Raw genomic sequence first — 19390 nt, 5'->3', positions numbered from 1 at the left:
GGTGACTTCTGTTTCAGTATATCTGATGAAGTGTGCATGCACACGAAAGCTCATACCAATAACAAACTTAGTTGGTCTCTAAGGTGCTACTGGAAAGATTTTTTTTATTTTGTTATGTCTGAAACAATGCAGAGAATTTGACCAAAACAGTTTAAGAATTGAGATGTCCAGACCATGATAACGATTTTGTGGAAAAGTGGCTTTTCAGTGGATGAAGAGATCAAATGAAACTGTTACACCCTTCCAGGCGTGGGACACTATGGCATAATCTGTTTGGGTGAAAAAGCAAAATGCTTTATAAGGACATTTTGTTGAGCCCATGTACCACATGTTGTAAATTAAAGGTTTGTTTGTTGTTTGTTTGTTTGTTGTGTTACAAGAATTTTAAGGTCATATATTATAATATATATAATATATTATATATATATATATAAAATGTTCATAACTGTATATATAACCACATGTCTGAAACCCCACAGATTAGGTCATGAACAAATTGACCTCAATATTTCTCTGCAAGGTCAAAGTGGGAAACCTCCCCATTGTCTCTTTCTTCAAAATCCTGTCCTCACAAATCCTGTTTTAAGGGCACATTCAAGATATGAACAGGGTGTGAGCCTGTGACCCGTGACCTAGATTCAGGAATTAAGTAAAAACAAAATAAAAACAAAAATTCCTTCCAGTAGCACCTTTGAGACCAACCAAGTTTGTTCTTGGTATGAGCTTTCGTGTGCATGTACACGAAAGCTCATACCAAGAACAAACTTGGTTGGTGTCTAAGGTGCTACTGGAAGGAATTTTTTTATTTTTTATTTTGTTTTGACTATGGCAGACCAACATGGCTACCTACCTGTAACAGGAATTAAGTAGTTATAATAACAAAAGAGTGGCCAGAACCCAGATAATGCGATCAGTAATTTGCCAGACAGGAGATAACAACACACTCAGATTTCTTTCTGTTGTAGACTGCCTGTTCTGTAATGTAGGTATGATATTTCTGGGGGTGGTCTTGGACTCCAGGGCGAGCAATTTAAAATGTCTATATAAGGATGGGCACACCTTTGTTCTGGGTCCTCCTCCTCTCTCTTGCGTGTGGGGGAGCACCCTGTTGCAACAGTTAATAAAGATCAGACTTACTAGCTGCTAGGGGCGTAGCAAGGTAAATTGGTACCCGGGGGCCAATTTTTTTTGCCACGCCCCCCCAAGCATGGGAAGGTCAGGTGGTACCCGGTGCAGTGGTTATTTCATATTTTCTTACAAAGGAATAATAACAAGAAATAATAAAAAAAACTTTTATTTATATCCTGCCCTCGCCGGCCGAAGTCGGGCTCAGGGTGGCTAACATCAGATACATAACATTAGTATAAAATCAAACAATAATTAAATTACCTCCTAAAAACATCTCAAAATCAAAGTCTAATTAGATGGCTTTCCACAGGGTTAGGGTTGGGAACAGTAAGTGTTCTCTGAACTGAAATTTCAGCCTTCATGACATAGGAAAACAGCCAAGTGAACAGCTATTTTGGTGGGAGGGTCAAGATATTAACCGATATGCATGAAATTTCATATATAGCTATATAATCCCTAGTATAGTAAGATAAGACCTTCGGAGCAGGCATTTTCAAAAAAAAAAATCAAAAAATTTCAAAAAAATAAATAAAAATAAATTGTTCCTTGGTAATTTGTCACCCCCTCTATTATGGAACACTGGGCGGCCCGGCCCGCCCCCCGCCCCCCTTGCTGCGCCCCTGCTAGCTGCTTTGCTTCTGAATATTCTCTGGTTGGTCTCTCGTTATTTTCTCCTACCGATAGGAGAACCTACAAAAGGACTCTATATGGGCTCTTGGATACACCATAAGGGAAAAGGAGTGGGGTGGTTTTTTTTTGTTCTTTGTTTTACTTATAACTGTTTGTTTGTTTGTTTTGGTGACTTCTCTCCTAGATTTTGTTAACCAAAATCTTCTAAATAATTCTGTGTTGGGGTTGCCAGAGTTTTGTAGGTACAAGGCACCCATAATTATTAGAATTAGTAAAGTTTAGGATTAATCAAGGTTTGACTAAACTGTGCCAAACACGGGAATTCCTGGGTTTAGTTTATGCTAGCAAGCCAGATTAGCCTGGGAGGGCTAGCTGTGTGAAAGCCATTAAGGAAAAAAAGCAGAGTAAGGACTTATCAAGAAATAATCAAGAGAGAGCATAGACTGCCAGACAAGGAGGGGAGGGGGCCCTGCCCCCCTCCTCCAGCTGTGTTGGTGGGTAGAGACCAAAGGGGTTTAGGATTTCAGGGTGGAGTAGGGAATGTCAGCTTTGCAAGCAGTTTGGGAAGCAGAGCAAGGTGGGGCAGAACATGATGGGGGCAGGCTATGAAAGAGGAGACACAGAACATGTTTCCCCCCTGTTATTTAAATCCAATGATGTGCTTATGGACAAGGCCAGACCTGCTTGGGATGAGAAGGCTCTGCTATCCCTTCATCTACATTTAGGCTGTATATATGTGCAAATAAACCATATTTCATAAGGACACCACAGTCTCTGCTATGCCTCCTTGTCCCAAAAGGGAACACAAACCCTAGTAAGCATGCCTGATACCTCTAGAATCTTGCACTGTTCAGAGATTGGGGTGGCGTGTAACAATACTTTCCCGCCCTTCCCTTCCAATCCATTCCCTTTTCTGTCACATTTTTTTAGATTGTAAGCCAGAGTGAAGCAGCATTTTTTTTGTTATTCATAAATAAAAGATTTTTAGACCAATGTAGGGTTGCCCTCCCCATCCCCCAATGTTTTTAGCAACAGCCTGTTATGCAAAGATTTAGCTGGAGTTTTTCCTAGTATGATGATAAAAGTGGTAGAGAAAACTTCATTTGCTTAAATTTGTGATAACTGAATTAATATTAAAGCACAGAATCAGAGCCATGGAAAAGGTGGCAACCCTTAAACCATGTGGTTTAACCCTATGTTTGAACCACATGGTTTCCACCCAAAAATCGTGGGAACTGTATTTTGTTAAGGGTGCTGGGAACTGTAGCTCAGTGAGGAGCAAACTACAGTTCTCAGGATTCTTGGGGGGTGTTATTCCCCCCTCTATTATTATACTTGAATCCTGCTTTATTTCATCCAAAGAGCTCTCTATTTGCAACCCTGTGAGCAAAGGAGGGGCCGTTGACTGGCTGAAAGTGACACAGTAAGGAATTTGAACCCTAATCTCTCAGGTTCTTCATCCAGCCTATTTAACATGTTGTCTCTTTAGAGCTGCTTTACAAAGTTAAGCTTTTTGTAGGTGGCGTATAAATGACAAAGGCACTATTATTAAATTTATTATAATCAATTATTACATGTGTATCCAGCTTTCTTGTAAAAGGAATTCAAGGTGGCATATGTGGTTCTCCCCCTCTATTTAATCATCACAACAACCCTGTGAGGTGGGAAGTTGGGGAGGTGCAACGCAGCTTGGCTCAAGGTCATCCAGTGCCTTTCATGGTTGCGTGTGGATTTGAAACCTGGTCTGCCGCTTCCTTTTCTGCCACTAACTACCTAACCATAAGGTTGCCAATTTATTTTAGCTGTCTCTTATGCCCATCAGCTTCTGAACAACTGGAAATTCAACGGGTGCAGCTCCTATCGGGCTAATGAGACCCACAGTGGGTAAGAAAACTTCAGAACAAGACCTTGCAGACAGAAAACTACATATCCCAGCAGTCATCGGAAGATTTTTTAAAATAAACCATTAGTAGGCGCATGCGCACTGCACCCTTTCGACCCTCTTAACACCAATATTTACAAACTGCGCCTCCCATCACGCAGCGCGCGCGGCACGAGTGGCTGCGCATGCGCTCTTCTTTTCCTTAACCTGACCCGGTCCCTCTGCCAAGGAGGCCGCCATTTTGTCCGCATCGCTCTGCTCGCGCAAAGGCTGCAGCGATGCCCGAAGAGCCGGACCGGGATGTGTACCGCGAGCCGCCTCCTCGCACCCCTAAGACGGAGCTCACCAACCCGCTCTACCTGGTAGACCAGATCTTTCGAGTCGTGGTCGACGCGCCGGTCACAGCCTGGAGGGGTGAGAAGGGGCGGGGCCAGGAGTCAAGGGGCGGGGATTGGAACAGGGGGCGGGGCTATAAGCACAAAGGGAGTGGATGTGGGACGGGGCTAGGAACTTGGGGGTGGAGTTAGAGTGGGGCGGGGACTACAATCAGGAATGGAGTGAAGGGCTGGGGCGGGGCCATGAACCAAGGGGTGTGGCTATGAGGTAAGGGTTGGGGGCTAGAATGCATAGGAAGGGCTACAAAGATGTGGGCTCCAAACCTGGGGGGTGTCTACAAGGCAGGAGAAAAGAGTTAGGGGTGCGGGGGGGGGGGGTTCTATGAAGAAGAAGAAGAGTTTGGATTTGATATCCTGCTTTTCACTACCCGAAGGAGTCTCAAAGCGGCTAACATTCTCCTTTCCCTTCCTCCCCCAACAAACACTCTGTGAGGTGAGTGGGGCTGAGAGACTTCAGAGAAGCGTGACTAGCCCAAGGTCACCCAGCAGCTGCATGTGGAGGAGCGGAGACACAAACCCGGTTCACCAGATTACGAGTCTACCGCTCTTAACCACTACACCACACTGGCTCTATATGAGTGTGTGCACTGCAGGGTTGGACCTGGGGTACAGCGAAAGCCTACAACAGGAGATGCTAGAAGCCCTGGTGATGGCCTAGAACAGGGTTTCCCAAACTTGGGTCTCCATCTGATTTTGGACTACAACTCCCATCATCCCTAGCTAGCAGGACCAGTGGTCAGGGATGATGGGAATTGTAGTCCAAATATGCTAGAGGCCCCAGTCTGAAAAACACTGGTTTATAAGTTTGGGATGGGCGAGGGACCAAGAGAAAGCTGCAGGGCTGGAACAGGAGAGAAGCCAAATGCTAGGGGAGGTTTTGCAAGTGGAGATGGGCTGAGTTCAGTAGAAGGAGTAGGGAAGGAGGCTGGATGATGTTGAAGCCTGGGGGGGAACCAGTGGTCCTCCGGATGTTGCTGGACACCCATTAGCTTCAGTCAGCATCCTGGAGAGGCTTATCTTCCCCAGCTCTTGGATAAGTGGATTGTGGGTTGGAATAGGGGTAGATTTTCTTCAATTCATCCTCCCCAGCCTTGAGTCCTGGCCTAAATGTTTTCGGAAAAGCACCCTCCATCATCCTCAGCCAGCACTGTCAGTGGTCAAGGATTATGGGATTTGTAGTTCAGCAGGAAGACTGCTCTTATGAGAGCTCCCTGCAAGACATAATTTCCCACGAGTTGACTCTGTCTTGGCTTCACATTGCTTAAAAGACGTCTTTAGTTTGAATCTTGAAAAGCATCTCTGGACATTTCACTCCTGCAGAATTTATAGAGCGCCAGCATGCAAAGAACAAGTTTTATTACTATCACCGGAACTTCCGCCGTGTGCCGGACTATACAGAGTGCTTTCAGGACGACTACGTGTGTTACTATGAAGCAGAGATGCAGTGGAGGAGATAAGTATGTCTTCTCTTTTTTGGAGGGTGGGTATTGCAGTTTGGCTCGCCTGCCAAATCTTTTGTTCTATGCAGAGTTGGGAGGTTGTTGTCTACAGTCTTCTAATGATTGAATGGTTTGCAGTATTGTTATTTGACTTTCAGGATAGAAGTAAGGATTGTTGGTTAGACAGTATCATCAGTGAATGTAGTGCTTGGGTCCCTGCCATAAGCAGCTTGCAGTAGGCCAGGAGTAGGAAATCTTGGACCCAGAGGCCAAATGCAACTGTCCAATCTTCTCTTTCTGGCCCTCAGGACTCTCTCCCCTGGCCACACTCTCTCAGAGTTTCTGCTTGGCTGGACAGTGTTCTTGACCTCTGTTAATGCCTCCTGCTTTCCTAGCTAGAGAGGTTTATGATTTTGTGTAGAAACTAGTCTACCATACAAAAGTAAAAAATTGCATTTATTGCTGTGCCCATTTTTATCTCTGGCCCCACAGACTATCAGCATGTGGCCCTTATATGTTTGCCCAGAAGAGAACGCAGCCTTCATCCTGAAAAGATTCTCCACTCCTGCAGTAGACAGTTGTGGAGGCTGTGTAGGAATAGGCTGAGAAACTATTCCCCTCAAGACTGATGTTTTTGCTTTCCCTAGATCAGAGGAGGCTAATTTGTGGCCCACCAGATTTGATTGTACTTCAACTTCCAACAAGCCCAGACATCCTAACCAACTCCCACCATCCATTATCTTTGAAGTCCAAAACATCTGGAGGGCACCATGTTAACAAAGTCTGGCCTAGTGCAGGGGTGGACCTTGGTAATATGGTGCCCTGTGCAGGGCCAAAATTTGACGCTGCCATACCCCCAACCTAAATCCTCCTTCACAAAGCTGGGTAAGGGAGGTGCCAGGCTTTGAGAAGGAGGTGTGAGGCTCTCGCAGGATTCTAGAGTCCCTCCTTCCAACTTCTCAAAGCTATGCAAATGCGAACTAGTTTCTGAGAAGTAGGAAGGACTATAGGACCCTGTCAGAGCCCTCATGCCTCCTTCCCAAAGCTCAGCATTCACTAGGCTATGGGAAGGAAGCAGGAAGGCAGCCCCTTGGCCCCTGCTCTCTGTTCAGGGAAACCAATTGTGCTGCCCTAAGTCCACCTCTGCCTGTTGGTTCTAAAGTCCACATGGAAAATGTGAGTTGTGAAGAGGAGCTTGAAATAAATTACAGGGTAAGCCCTGCCAAAGAACAGGGAGGCAGTTCTGGGCATAAGGGGTAGGAAGGGAGCAAGAGTGGGCTTGTTTCAGAGAGGAGGAGACTTGAAAGCAATAGAATTTTAAAAAATGAAAGTTGGAAGGAGGAATGTGGCTGCATATTAGATTGGGAGGTAAGGCTGGGAAGTGGGGCGGACTATTGAGGGTTTGTGGGACAATTAAAATAAAATAATCTTGTTGGACTGCTTGCATTTTGTTTTGATGTGCCATGTGGACTTGGTGTAATTTTCTGTACAGAATTTCAGTCCAGGGATTTAGGTAAAGTCTGTATTGTTTCATTCTTCAAGTGTTTGTATCTTTCTCTTTCCACCCCACAGGCTAGTTGATAGAAATATTGTGAGGATTATTCAGGAGAGAATGGGTGCTTGCAAGCAGCGGGAAGGACCCAGTTATTTGGAGAACTGTGCAGCAGAGTTACAGCACTTCAAAGAGGTGTCCAAGGCCTATGACGACAAATGTGAGTCTAGTAGTATATTGGGATTATTTCAAATTTACATCCCACTGTGAAAACAATCTGACTTAAAGGCTATGCTCCATCCTGAACTCACACAGGTGGAATTGGGAAGCTGATATGGAAGTCCACATCAGCACTTGGGGCAGCCTTGCCTGCCTGGTTCCTCCCAGATGTGCTTAGACTACAATTCACATTGGCCATGTTGATAGAATTGAGAGTTCAGCTTCTGGTAGGAGGCATATTTTGCTGCTTTCCAAGTGACTTCAAGACCTAAGGAGACCTGGATGAGCTACTGTCTTGCAGAGGAGCAAAGGTCCTTGCCTTATGAGTCGTGTTTTGGCTATGTGTGCGCACATACAAAATATCCCAAAGCTCAGCATGACAGTAGTCAAGACCCCTGCATTCATCTCTGTGCAGGACAGAGAAAGGCAGAGGCAGAAAGAGACAAGGAAAGCACCAATCCTCTGTGAGTAAATGAAAGTGGAACTTGCTCGGGGCAGCAGGCCTAATGTTTGATACTAGACTAGCATTCAGTACAGCATTTTATTTTGCTATGTTGTTTTGCACTGTTTGGTTTCAAAATGCATTCTTGTTTTCTTTGTTGTTAAGTTGCTTTGAATGTGATTTATTTATTTATTTTGCAGAAAAATGGTATACAAATAAATGAACAGTTTACTTTTTTGATGGCAGGTTAGCATGCTTAGTATGTAATTCTGCAGTGGAAGTCTCCCCTTTTCTCTCAGATCATGATTGTTCTCCACTGTCATCCTAGATGGCGAACTTGGCGGCCTGGGAACTGCTCGCAAATGCTTAATGAAGCAGAAGCACCGGATGATTAAAGAAAGGAAGGAGGCCAAGGCAGCAGCTAAGGAACATTAAATGTTCTGGTCGCTTTGGCCTGGGATTTGCGCTCCAAACAAACAAACTAGTGTGCGTGTCTGCAGATTAGACACTGTATGGATGGTAAATCAAGCAGTATCTGTGCTGTTCTCTCAGAACTACTGTAAACATATACAAGGCAGACTCAGAATGTATAGTGGGAAGAAAATAAAGCTGCAAATGCTAAGGTTGTCTTTACTTTGTAAACACAACAGGAAGGAGAAATGGGATTAAGCAGAAACTAGTGGAGAGGGTTGAAAAACGGCAGGGTTTGCCTTCTTGAATTATGGCTAGAAACTAAAATTGCCTTTACAAGTCACTGACGCAAGTGGCTGGTACATAAATTGCTTTTCTAGGTGCCTGGCTAACCACATACTGTATGTAAAGGGTTTAAGATGTGTTCTTCCACAGCACGCACTTCAAGAGAATTTTATGTAGTCTGCTGTGAAAGCACCAACTTAGATCTGTTACTTTCTTTCAAGAGAGTTACTTCTTTTAATGAGTGGAAGGGTAAAGCATCTTCTGTAAAAAATCTAATCCTGTAACTCTAAATTTCAGAATATAAATGGCACATAACTTTGCTCTAGGCCTGTGTCCCAGTAACTGCAATTTGTTTTTTCTTAGTAAACCCAACCATGGGAACCAGGCAGAGGGTGTTCTTGGTTGTGGCACTCGCCCTGTGGAACGCCCTCCCATCAGATGTCAAGGAAATAAACAACTGATTTTTAGAAGGCAGCCCTGTTTAGGAAAGTTTTTAATGACTGATGTTTTAATGTATTTTAAATGTTTTGTTGGTAGCTGCCCAGAGTGGCTGGGGAAACCCAGCCAGATGGGCGGGGTATAAAGAACAAAATAATAATAAATTTATTGGGCAGTGTAGTTCTGGTATCCAAATGGTCAAGAGCACTGGACTGCTCTTGTAGGTTAGGAATGATGGAAATTATTTTAGTTTTAAAAAATTACAAATGGCAGAGTAAAATGGGTAAGGTAAATCACTGGATCCAGCTTTGATGCAATTGATTAAAAAGTCAGCCATTTGCAGCCTTTACAAAAAGCCTTCGGGGTGGGGGTTATGGGAGTTGTGGTCCAAACACCAGCAAGGTACCAGGTAGGCTATTAGATTACTGCTCTGGAGTTCATAGCTCTGTGCAGGTTAACACTCTGGCTTTTAATATCCTGTGCATAATTCTTCAAACTCCAGTTAGTAAATGTTGATCTAGAAAGAGACATTCCTCCACCACCACGATATATTAACTACCAAATGCTTTGGGTAGAACAGGTGGTTACTGTCATCATGCACAGCCTATAAATCTGAAAGGAGCATTTGTCCCTGCTCTGTTGAAGCAAAATTCTGCCCTAACGCACCCTGTAATAGGTAGGTAGCCATGTTGGTCTGCCATAGTCAAAACAAAATAAAATAAATTCCTTCCAGTAGCACCTTCGAGACCAACTAAGTTTGTTCTTGGTATGAGCTTTTGTGTGCATGCACACGAAAGCTCATACCAAAAACAAACTTAGTTGGTCTCGAAGGTGCACCCTGTAATGTGAATCTAGCTTGAAAATATAAACAGTGTTCACAGCTCAGGGTAATTCCTGAAATTTCACTCTTCGAGAAAGGCTTCAGGAATAAACCCTAAAGAAAACCCATACCCATGGCCTTGAGAAGACTGAGCATTAAACCCTACACTAAAGACTGGAATTTAAAAGCTGGTTGGACACCCACCTTCCAAAAACTCCTGTATTGCTCTGCTTTCCCTTTTGACCACATCAGTGAGGCTGATGGGGAGTATTGTCATCTGTGCAGCCCAGGACCTCCATAAACCCTACCCAGGCTTGCAGCCTGCAGAGATCACTTGTGTGCTAACACAGCAAAAATGTGGTAGGCAGTAGTTTCTCTACAGCCACAGCAGGCACTGTGATTCCCCAGTGGTTTGACTTCATCCCCACAGGCGCACTCCATTCTCTCGAGACAGATGGAGCCAACTGATGTTTCTGAGCATGCATGCGCGCACGCGCACACACACACATGCTGTTCAATGCAACTCTACTGGATGTGACTATTACCCAGATCTTATGGGGAAGAATATGCACACAGCACTTGTTCAAAAATCCAAATGGGCCTGTGTCTTACAAAGGGTGGCAATACCCTTTTTCCAATGGCTACAGCTACATGGGGAAATCCCACCCCCAGAAAAGCTGGGGGTTACTGAACAGTCTTAGCTCAGCCACTGAAATGAATGGACCGGCTAGTCATGTCCATTAATTTCAACAGTCTCCTCGGAGCATGACTAATGCTGGGATACAATCCTGGGCAGTAAATCCCCTTTAATGCTGCTCAAGAGCTCCTAAAATATCAATGTCATATGCTAGGTCCAACCTATACTGGGCACTTGGTAGCACTATAATTAAAAGATCAGACATTCAAGGAAGATAAAGATACTAATGGCAATGTTGTATCTCCACTGACAAAAGACAGGATGCCTCTGAATGCCACTTCTTAGTAGAAGTGTTATTGTGCCCAGGTTCTGCTTGGGAGGCTTGCCATTATGGCTTGTGGTTGGCTTCTATAAGAACAGGTTGCTGGACTAGATGAGCTCCTTTGGCCTGATCCAGCAGCCACACTTTTATGTTCTGGAGGCACTGATGTCCTATAACTCAGTTTTTTTCAACCACTGTTCCGTGGCACACTAGTGTGCCGCGAGATGTTGCCTGGTGTGCCGTGGGGAAAATTGTGTTTATTTGATTCCTATTCAAGAGAATTACTTTTCAAGAGTCAATATAGGCACAGAGTTAAATTTTTTAACATTTTCTAATGGTGGTGTGCCTCGTGATTTTTTTCATAAAACAAGTGTGCCCTTGCCCAAAAAAGGTTGAAAAACACTGCTATAACCCATCCAACAACAAACACTACACACAATTTGCGAGACTGGTTTAAAAATCACTCTTGGTCACTTTATTTTGAAGTAGATCTTTTAGTTGCCACAGCAGCTGCTTGGGTCCTCTGCACAGACACTCTGGTAGCATGAGTCTTTGCAAGATGATCAGTGAATTCCTGCAGGGAAAAGCAAAAAGACCATGAACATACGAATTGTTTCTGAACCTCATTCACCCCAGGTAATCTTTTGAAATGGTCAAACTTGCTAACTGCAGCTTGACCCAACGACAGCAGCTATATTCTGTTAAATCAGTCTTCAAAAGAACCGATATGCTGGTTCTTATACGGATTCATTATTAATGTACCCCCAACCCCTGCCTATGAGCAGATTTATGAAATAAAGCTAATTCCCAAAGACATCTTAAATGCATGCTAAAGCTCTCAAGGCTGCTCTTACCTGATAAGGTGACTTGGTGAACACAGTCTCTTTCCACAGATCAGGGGTAAGGTAACTATAGGTCTTTGAGATGGCATCAAAGGTGGCCTTGGCTACAGAAAAAGAAAGATCATACACGGTCACCAATGTACACAAGACTGAGCTGGCAGCACCAAAACCAATTGCTGTTACTGGAAAATAATTGTCTTGTTGAGTATGAAAAGGAACAGGGAGACCATTTCATTGAATCTCACTGTCGTGCAAACAAACTCATTTGCTTTCCCTCTCGAAAAACGACAGTCGCACCACTTGGGCCAGGTACAACTGAGCAGAGCGGAGAGAGTTTTACCAAAGCACATCCCAAAAGGTTCTGTAAATGTACACACACAGTATAGCTGCACCTCAACCTGGTGCCCTCCAGATGTTTCAGACTACAGCTCCTATCAGTCCCAACAGGAAGGCACAAAGTTGGCAAAGGCTGAAGTATTTCTCGCCTCCCTTAACCAAAAGTCCTAGAGAAATTGGCAGCTTGCCACTTTTCCCCCCTTATGGCCCATGCCTACTGCTGCCCTTTACATGAATTATTTGTAACAGTGACACAGTCTTATGGCACTGCACTGTCATTTCTCAAGACAGGACCAAGTAAGTTGAGAAGTATAGAAACGTACCAAAGTTGCCCAAGGTGGCAGTGCAGCCCCTTGCTGATGTGTAACAGTCGTCAATACCAGCCATCATCAGCAATTTCTTGGGAACTGGGGCAGACACAATTCCAGTACCACGTGGCGCAGGGATGAGACGCACAAGTACGGAGCCACACCGACCTGTTACCTAAACAAACACAAGTTCCACACAGTAAGAAACTGGCATGGATATTTTAGTGTGAATAAGCCTAATTTGAAGTCCCAAGCCCTGGTTTGGCAAAGTGTCAAATGTTACCTTGCAAGGTACAGTGTGCGGCTTGCCGATCTTGTTCCCCCAGTAGCCTCTCCTCACGGGCACAATGGACAGCTTTGCAAGAATGATGGCCCCACGGATTGCAGTGGCAACTTCCTTGGAGCACTTGACCCCAAGACCAACGTGACCATTGTAGTCACCAATAGCCACAAAGGCCTAAAAAGGAAAACAAGAGAAGCCTAATCAGGGGTGCAGCTAAAATCCACACATCCCTTAACCATAGCACAGAAGCCTCAACAGAACATGCCAGCGTTAAACAGGCATCTTGATCATGCCAACTAAAAGCAGGATGTTCATGTCAATTCCTCTGTTTAGAATCCACTACTCTGTATCTGCCTTCCTCAACTTGGTGCCCTCCAAATGTTTTTGACTACAACTCACATCAGGCCAAACAGTGGCATTTATGGGAGTTTTAGTCCAGCAACAAATTGGGAGCCCAATTTTAGCCAACCCCGTGAGATGGTCCGAGGAGGCTGCCCTTTGCAGGATTAATTGCTCTAGCTTTGCCTCTTACCAATCAGCCTCTGCCGTTGGCTGTCAATTCTTTAGCATCTCTACATCATGTGATTGGCTCAGAGATTTGGCAAGGCAGAGCAAACAGGTAAGTAGTTCATTCATAAATGTAAAAGAGCAAGGTCTGCCAACGCTAAGTGTGCTCCTACCCTGACACACTCCAAAACTAACACACTTCAGGGCCAGACTGAATGTGTCTCCAAGAAAACCTATTTTTTGTGAATTTCTGCTGTAAAGATTGCCTGAGGCCAACCGAAAATAGACATCAAATTTCTGGAATTCATATGGATGCAAAATGTTACCTTGAACCTGGTGCGCTGACCAGCCCGCGTTTGTTTCTGAACAGGCATAATCTTCAAAACCTCATCCTTCAGGGATGAGCCCAGGAAAAAGTCAATGATTTCAGACTCCTGTGAAGGCAACGTTAACTGATCAGTTCTCTAGCAGTAAGCATAAATTAATCACAAAGTTTGCTGTGTTAAAACAAGGGCATGTCTCAGGAGAACTGGATCTGGCTTGTTGGCCAGATCCAGACTTCTTCCATACCCCACTGTGACAAGTAGGCAAGGTTCACCTGTCAAGCACCTGACACAAAGTGCAGTATTTTCCTTTGCCCGTGTGATCCGAAAGGAAAGATTTCCCTACAGTGCTTGCTTTTTGCTTTAAGTGCCCAACAGTTGATCGGTGCTGAGCAGCTGATTGGCAACAGTAGCAAGCCGTGCTTACCAAGGAACAATTGGGAGCATGCTTTTTTAAAAAAGTAATGGGAGCATACTTTTAAAGCTCCAATAGTTCCTTTGAAGCCCTGTCACGTATGATGTCCCCAGAGAGACTTACAAGCAGAGCATTAAGGCAACAGACCTCTCCTGTTACTGTTCCCCAGCTGCTGATATTCAATGGCATAGCAGTAGCTCTGAACACAAGATGACTTCAGACAGCCATCATGGAGAGCCACCACCAACTGACCTCTTCTCGTTAGGGGAAAAGAGACAGCACCTGCCTTTTAGGCAGAAGGTCGTGAATTCATTCCTCAGAATGTCCAGATATGTCTGAGAATGCGTCTTGCATTCATCTTGGATGGTTGCTGCCACTCAGTGTAGAGACAATACTGAACTAGATAGACCAATGATCTGACTTAAATCTAATCACACCACCTTGTGAAAGTGAATTCCATCAATTATACATACACTGTGAGAAAGTCTTTTTCTTTTCCCTGCATGGATTTTTCTGTTAATCAGATCCATTGGACAACAATTACCCCAAACCCCTCCTCTTGGTAAACTTTACCAATGGAAAAGCACTGTGAATCATTCACAGCCCGGAGAAACCCCACAGAGCCCCTAGCCTAGAGCAAATACCTTGATTGGAAGAGAGAAAAGGTAATCTCCTCCAGAGACTTGATTTCATGTCCTTTACTAGGCGACCAAGTTTGGTGACTGGAATCCACTGGGGGGGGGGAATGAAAGGCGATCAGTTCAAACTGCTCAAACATTGTACATTGATCTCTAGTCCATATATACAAGAAACACTGACTGCAGCCTTAGCCACCCTAACAGAAAAGTAACTACAATGTTGATCCTTTCCACATAAAAGCTAAGGGTAGGATTTGCCGTTTAAAAAATGGGTATACAGAAGAATGTTTTCGTCTATTTGAACATACAGTACTTATTGGCTCTGCTAATTTTCTATTTGCAAGGATTTGTTTTTTAAAAATGCAGTTCATTCAAAAATTGCACCTCTCATCTGCTTTCTAGGAGTAGTCTGCCCCACCATAATTTTCTTCTGCATACTTAAGAGCTGAGCCCATGTTTGCCAGAGCTTCTTTGAAAAACAAAGGAAGCAGATTTAGTAAGATAATTTGGTCATGACGCTGGGCATGGTTGAAACCCTAGCAACGCTAGAACCAAACCCATCTAAGTAAAGTTTCCATTTCTTAAAAGTTTACCTCAAAAAACTTGAGCATCCCATGCAGAAAAGAGGCGGCTAGGAGTTGTAGTCCAAAACACCTGGAGGCACCAGGTGCTGAAGGCTCTCTAAAACAGACCAAAAAGTGAATTGAACTCACTTCTTTGTCTTCAGCTTTGCCCCGAGCTCCACGGCCTCGGCCACGTCCCCTGCCACGGCCTCTCCCACGGCCCTCGCCTCCATGCCAAAGCCTCCTCGGAAGCCTCCCCTGCAGCAGTCTCCTCCACCTGCAGCTGCTCCAGCTCCTCCTGCCCCTCCCGCAGCACCGGCCGTCGTCCGCCATTTGCTGTAGAAACAAAGCACATCAAACCTTTAGTGTATTAAAGCTCATGACATAATGACAGTGACAGATTTGTGCTGCAACAGCAACAAAAACAGTAGGAAAAATGTTTTCTCTCCCCTCAAGTAGCAATGGAACCATATAGATGTGGTCACATTCAAAGTTGATACAGGGTGATGGCCCAAGCACATTTTAGGAATCAGCAGCCCTAGGCATTGACAGAATATGTCAAAATCACAAGCACCAATGCAAAGAAATTAAGATGCCCAGATTTTCCTAGGTAGCTCCCATTTCATGGTTTCTTTTCAAAATGTTAAATTAATCACTAATATAAGAACCATTTAAGGGGGAAGGGAGATCTACACCTGTTAAGAACTTAAATCCCATCTTCTTGATCCCAAGTTAAACCCACCGAATCCACCAACACAGTCCATATCTGAATAAGTGTGCATGCACACGAAGCTCATACCAAGAACAAACTTAGTTGTCTCTAAGGTGCTACTGGAAGTTTTTGGGTTTTTTTGGACTATGGCCAGACCACACGGCTACCTACCTGTAATAGAGTCCATAAAGCAGTTTTGCACAATCAAAAAAACAAACAAAAATAAGTAGCAAGTATGATGGATACTACAGACCCTTTAAAACAAAGTCTTGCTGTCTTCTAATGGATCAACATTCCATAGCAAACTTCACTCCCATTAGGGAGAAACCCCAAACCCTTCTCTAATTAGGCCATTCCCAAATTGCAACTGGGATGAATTTTGTCATTCTTCTAGTCTAACTCCCACCTCCTACACAACTAGTTCCTTTCAGATCAGCTACAATGAAACTTTTCACTCATTCATCAAGCAGCAGCATCAAGGGGGCCAGATACAGATTGCCAGTACCCCTTCAGGTCGCACATTTCAATGGCTATATCATTTCCCCCTTGATATACTGTACTTCTAAATGCAATAAATTTATATAATTATTGCTTCTGGAGAGGCTCAATCTCAAGGTACATTCTGAGATGCTAAAGTCTAATAAAAGGTTCTGATCCATGTTGAACTGGGGCCTCTGACTTGCCCTTAACTCCATCACTATTTGAGGAAGAAAAAAAAAAACCAAATCCCTTTCCTCCTCATGAGTAGGGACTAGTTCTAATCCCCCTCGTGCTGGGCTGGCCCAAACTCCGGGCTTCTAGACCCCCGATGGCGACGGATTCAGCAACCTCCCCAGCCCCAAAGGTAACATGCCCCCTACTTACGTGTTTTCGACTAGAAGGCCGAAAGCGCGCGGCGAGGGCTATTTATATGCCGCGCATCTCGCGAGAACTACTTCCTCGAGCGATACATACATGTTCCTCCGCCCCGCCCTTAACTAGAGCTAATGCGCAGCCGTAAGAGGCTTGTTATGTGTTATGCTGGAGGAGGGAGCCCCGGAATGAGCAGGATTAAAAAACCCAAGTTATAAAAGTTCAGACGGGAGGAAGGAAGTTGCAGTCTCGCAGGCACAAGGTAGGTTGAGGGCATGTGTGGGAACGGGAGAAGTGGGGGGGGGGCATGTGGTTGTTTCAAAGTGTATGGAAAGAGCAGTTGTTGGTTACATTTATTTAGCTAAAAAATTGCCCTAAGAAAGTTATGTTGCTGCTTTTAGTACTAATCTCCCAGCATGCTCCTCGTCAGTTGGCCGTTGGGGCAGCTAGGCCTGGACGCGGGGAATGCTGGGATGTGTAGTTGATTGGCTCGCGCCTTTTTCCTCGCTGCAGGCTCTGGAGGCTCTTTCCCTCCACCAGGGAATTGAGGCCCGAAATTTATTCTCCGAGCTAATGCGGGTACATTTGCACTGTTGCACGTCGGACTATGCAGCTTTCCGACCGGTGCACACGTGAAAAGTGGAACGTCTGCCGCGAGACCAGCAGACCCTTCATATTTTCTGTCTCCAGTTAAAAAAAAATTTAAAAAAATTGTGGAAGCTAAAATGAAAACTCACAAGCAACTTTGTGATCAACTCTCAGGGCGGCAACATCTAAATGTTGAAAAGTACCATTAAAAATGCTTTTATTGAAATTTTGCACCTCCCTAGATGTAGGGAGGGACTTGCATTAATTCGGGTGCCATTTCACGCACTAATCTGAACCTAGTTGGGGCGATTACTTAAATTGAAACTAGGAGGATGGATGCACCAGGGCAGTTGATAGGTTGGAAGCCCTGTGTGAGCTTGCTTTGAAGGAAGACCCAATAATTCCTTAGCACTGCATGGCTGTCCCATTCCACATTCCCAGCTTGAAACAGTTTAGTTCTAAGTGCTAGAAAAATCAGTAGGTGTTTGCATTACTTTGGTTCTGTATTGTGCCTACAGGTTGTTAGGGCACTGTCTGAAAATCATCCCTGGCCTCCTTCAGTGGCCTTGGGTGAGATATCGGGTGCCTAAGCAAAGGGAGCATTAAGCTTATTGCCCATCAGCTCAACGTGTTGGGCAATGAAACCCATGCTCCCATATGTCCCATGAGCAGAAGAATCCATGCAATAGATGTTTTTTGTTGTATTGTGAAATTGCTTTGAGATTATTCATAGCATGTGATCCGTAAATGAAACCAATAAAAATATGCTATGTGGAAGGAAGGCATACAATACTACAAACCAAACCAGAGTGCTAACTTGTCTTCTTTTTCTACAGGCCCATCTGCATTGGCGTGCCACTGGTTTCTGAAGATGCACCTTTTATGCACAAGTGTTTCCCTTCATCTCACAACCCAAGGCTCCTGTTTAATTGCTTCATTTTAATGGAATGGGTTTTTTTTTTTTTTTGCATATTTTAATTTTGAATGTTTTATATGTTAATATTGGGGGTCATAAGTTCTTATACTTGTACAATGCTTAGGGTCCTATTTTGACTGCCTGCAGCAGAAACTTAGAAGTCTATACACCTGCACTTAGAAAGAAGATGGTTGGTGTGTGGCCTACAGTTGCCAACAGTGATGGTGGCAGGCTTCAAAGTGAAGAAGATGAGCCATTTCTTGTTTACAAAGTCATTTTTTACTGACCCTGCTTGGAGTGATGTTGGAATATGTATGTGCTTTTTTGTTTGCCCAGAGAGTGAAAATGTTAGCTTGGGGCTTTAGGTCACGATACACATAATAAACATTGTTTTTTATACATATTGCGTGTACTTCTTGATCACTTGTGAGTGTCCTGAATAGGAGAGAGAAGCAGAGTGAACTTTCTCTAAATAAAATGCAGCTAAACTATGAATACACTTCTTGGGTTTGGAGCTGTTAGATAATACAACTCTAGCATTTTAAAGGGAACACTTCCAGATTGTGCTGCCTGATCAAGTGGGGAACCATTTTAGGCTGAAGATGGCATTCCCTTCATTTATACACACACACACCCCTCTCCTCCAGACAAGCAAGAGGCAGCATCAGAGTTCAAGGACACATTCCAGCCAGGTGAAAACACTCAGGGATGATGCAAAACACGGCTGGCAAGGTGTGTGGCCTGGAGGAAGTCCAAGAGCTAGATAAAGAGAAGTTTAGCAATCTACATCATTGTAATTCTATGAAAGGTTTTGAGCCTTGACGTTTACAAGGTATTGTGCACCCTGGGGGATGATCACAGAATTTCTGATGGCTTTCCTCCTACCTTCAGCTGCCTGACTAGAATGAGCCTTGGTGCTATTTTCTAATGTTGGTCCTCCTAAGAGTAAACCCATGCTATGAATGGACATAGCTAACTTGGATCTATTAATTTCAATGTCCTATGAGTAAAAGTTAATTGGATATAGCCTGTAGTATAAGTCTTCATGCAATAAGCAATAAAATTTAACATGTGGCAGAAATATGTATTGCAGACTTACCATAATGCAAATGATAAAATAATTATAATACCACGCAATAAGTAGAAGTTCCCTGTGCCATTTACATAGTAAAAATCAAACACTTAACTACACTAAGAGACTGCGCCAACCTATTAATAGTAACAAAGCTCACTGTTGGCAGACTCTTAGTTGGAATGTGACTTGCAGATACGGGATCTTGTACTGATGGGCAAGTTAACAAATTTTAAAGAAATAGGCAGGCTAAACAACCATTTACTACAATGTAGAATGACTTACCATGTATACGGGGCAGTTACTGAGCATGGTTACAGACTAAGCACATAAGCATTTGGAATGACATTTAAAACAAACCATCTTTCATGATGTTGTTTATTTAGGGAGACTGGTTCTGTACTTCAGGAATGGGAGGGAGTTGTTTGGAAATTCCTTGTTTCTAAAGATACTGTGTTTATGTAAGAAAATTTTTATTTTTAAAATGCTAACTAA

General features: G+C 43.9%; 2 protein-coding genes and 1 non-coding gene across 3 annotated transcripts; 2 read left to right on the top strand and 1 right to left on the bottom strand.

Annotated features, from left to right (window-relative positions):
* Window positions 1–3834: 3834 nt before the first annotated feature.
* On the top strand, window positions 3835–8249 carry NDUFB10 (NADH:ubiquinone oxidoreductase subunit B10). Its single transcript, XM_033167692.1, has 4 exons — window positions 3835–4054; window positions 5356–5488; window positions 7047–7186; window positions 7956–8249. Exons 1-4 carry the CDS (start codon window positions 3919–3921, stop codon window positions 8060–8062), a joined length of 516 nt encoding a protein of 171 aa, XP_033023583.1. The 5' UTR covers window positions 3835–3918; the 3' UTR covers window positions 8063–8249.
* Window positions 8250–10986: 2737 nt separating this feature from the next.
* RPS2 (ribosomal protein S2) lies at window positions 10987–16162 on the bottom strand. Its single transcript, XM_033167390.1, is given in 10 exon segments — window positions 10987–11114; window positions 11395–11486; window positions 12042–12201; window positions 12310–12483; window positions 13143–13250; window positions 14199–14223; window positions 14225–14286; window positions 14906–14988; window positions 14991–15091; window positions 16053–16162. Coding segments are annotated over 10 exon segments (1014 nt in total). The 3' UTR covers window positions 10987–11015.
* A 1274-nt stretch (window positions 16163–17436) lies between these two features.
* LOC117057236 lies at window positions 17437–17568 on the top strand. The gene has a single exon (XR_004427820.1). It is a non-coding gene; the product is annotated as a small nucleolar RNA ACA64 (small nucleolar RNA).
* The last annotated feature ends 1822 nt before the right edge of the window (window positions 17569–19390 follow it).

This window comes from Lacerta agilis, chromosome 13 (assembly GCF_009819535.1).
Source record: "Lacerta agilis isolate rLacAgi1 chromosome 13, rLacAgi1.pri, whole genome shotgun sequence".
NCBI lineage: Eukaryota > Metazoa > Chordata > Lepidosauria > Squamata > Lacertidae > Lacerta > Lacerta agilis.
Note: the sequence above shows the minus strand (reverse complement) of the source record. Positions and strands in the feature narration are given on the sequence as shown.

Coding starts and splice junctions, on each gene's coding strand:
- NDUFB10 (XM_033167692.1), top strand. CDS start 3,919: ATGCCCGAAGAGCCGGACCGGGATGTGTACCGCGAGCCGCCTCCTCGC. Junction 5,489..7,046: donor GCAGAGATGCAGTGGAGGAG/ATAAGTATGTCT, acceptor TCCACCCCACAG/GCTAGTTGATAGAAATATTG. Junction 7,187..7,955: donor CAAGGCCTATGACGACAAAT/GTGAGTCTAGTA, acceptor CTGTCATCCTAG/ATGGCGAACTTGGCGGCCTG.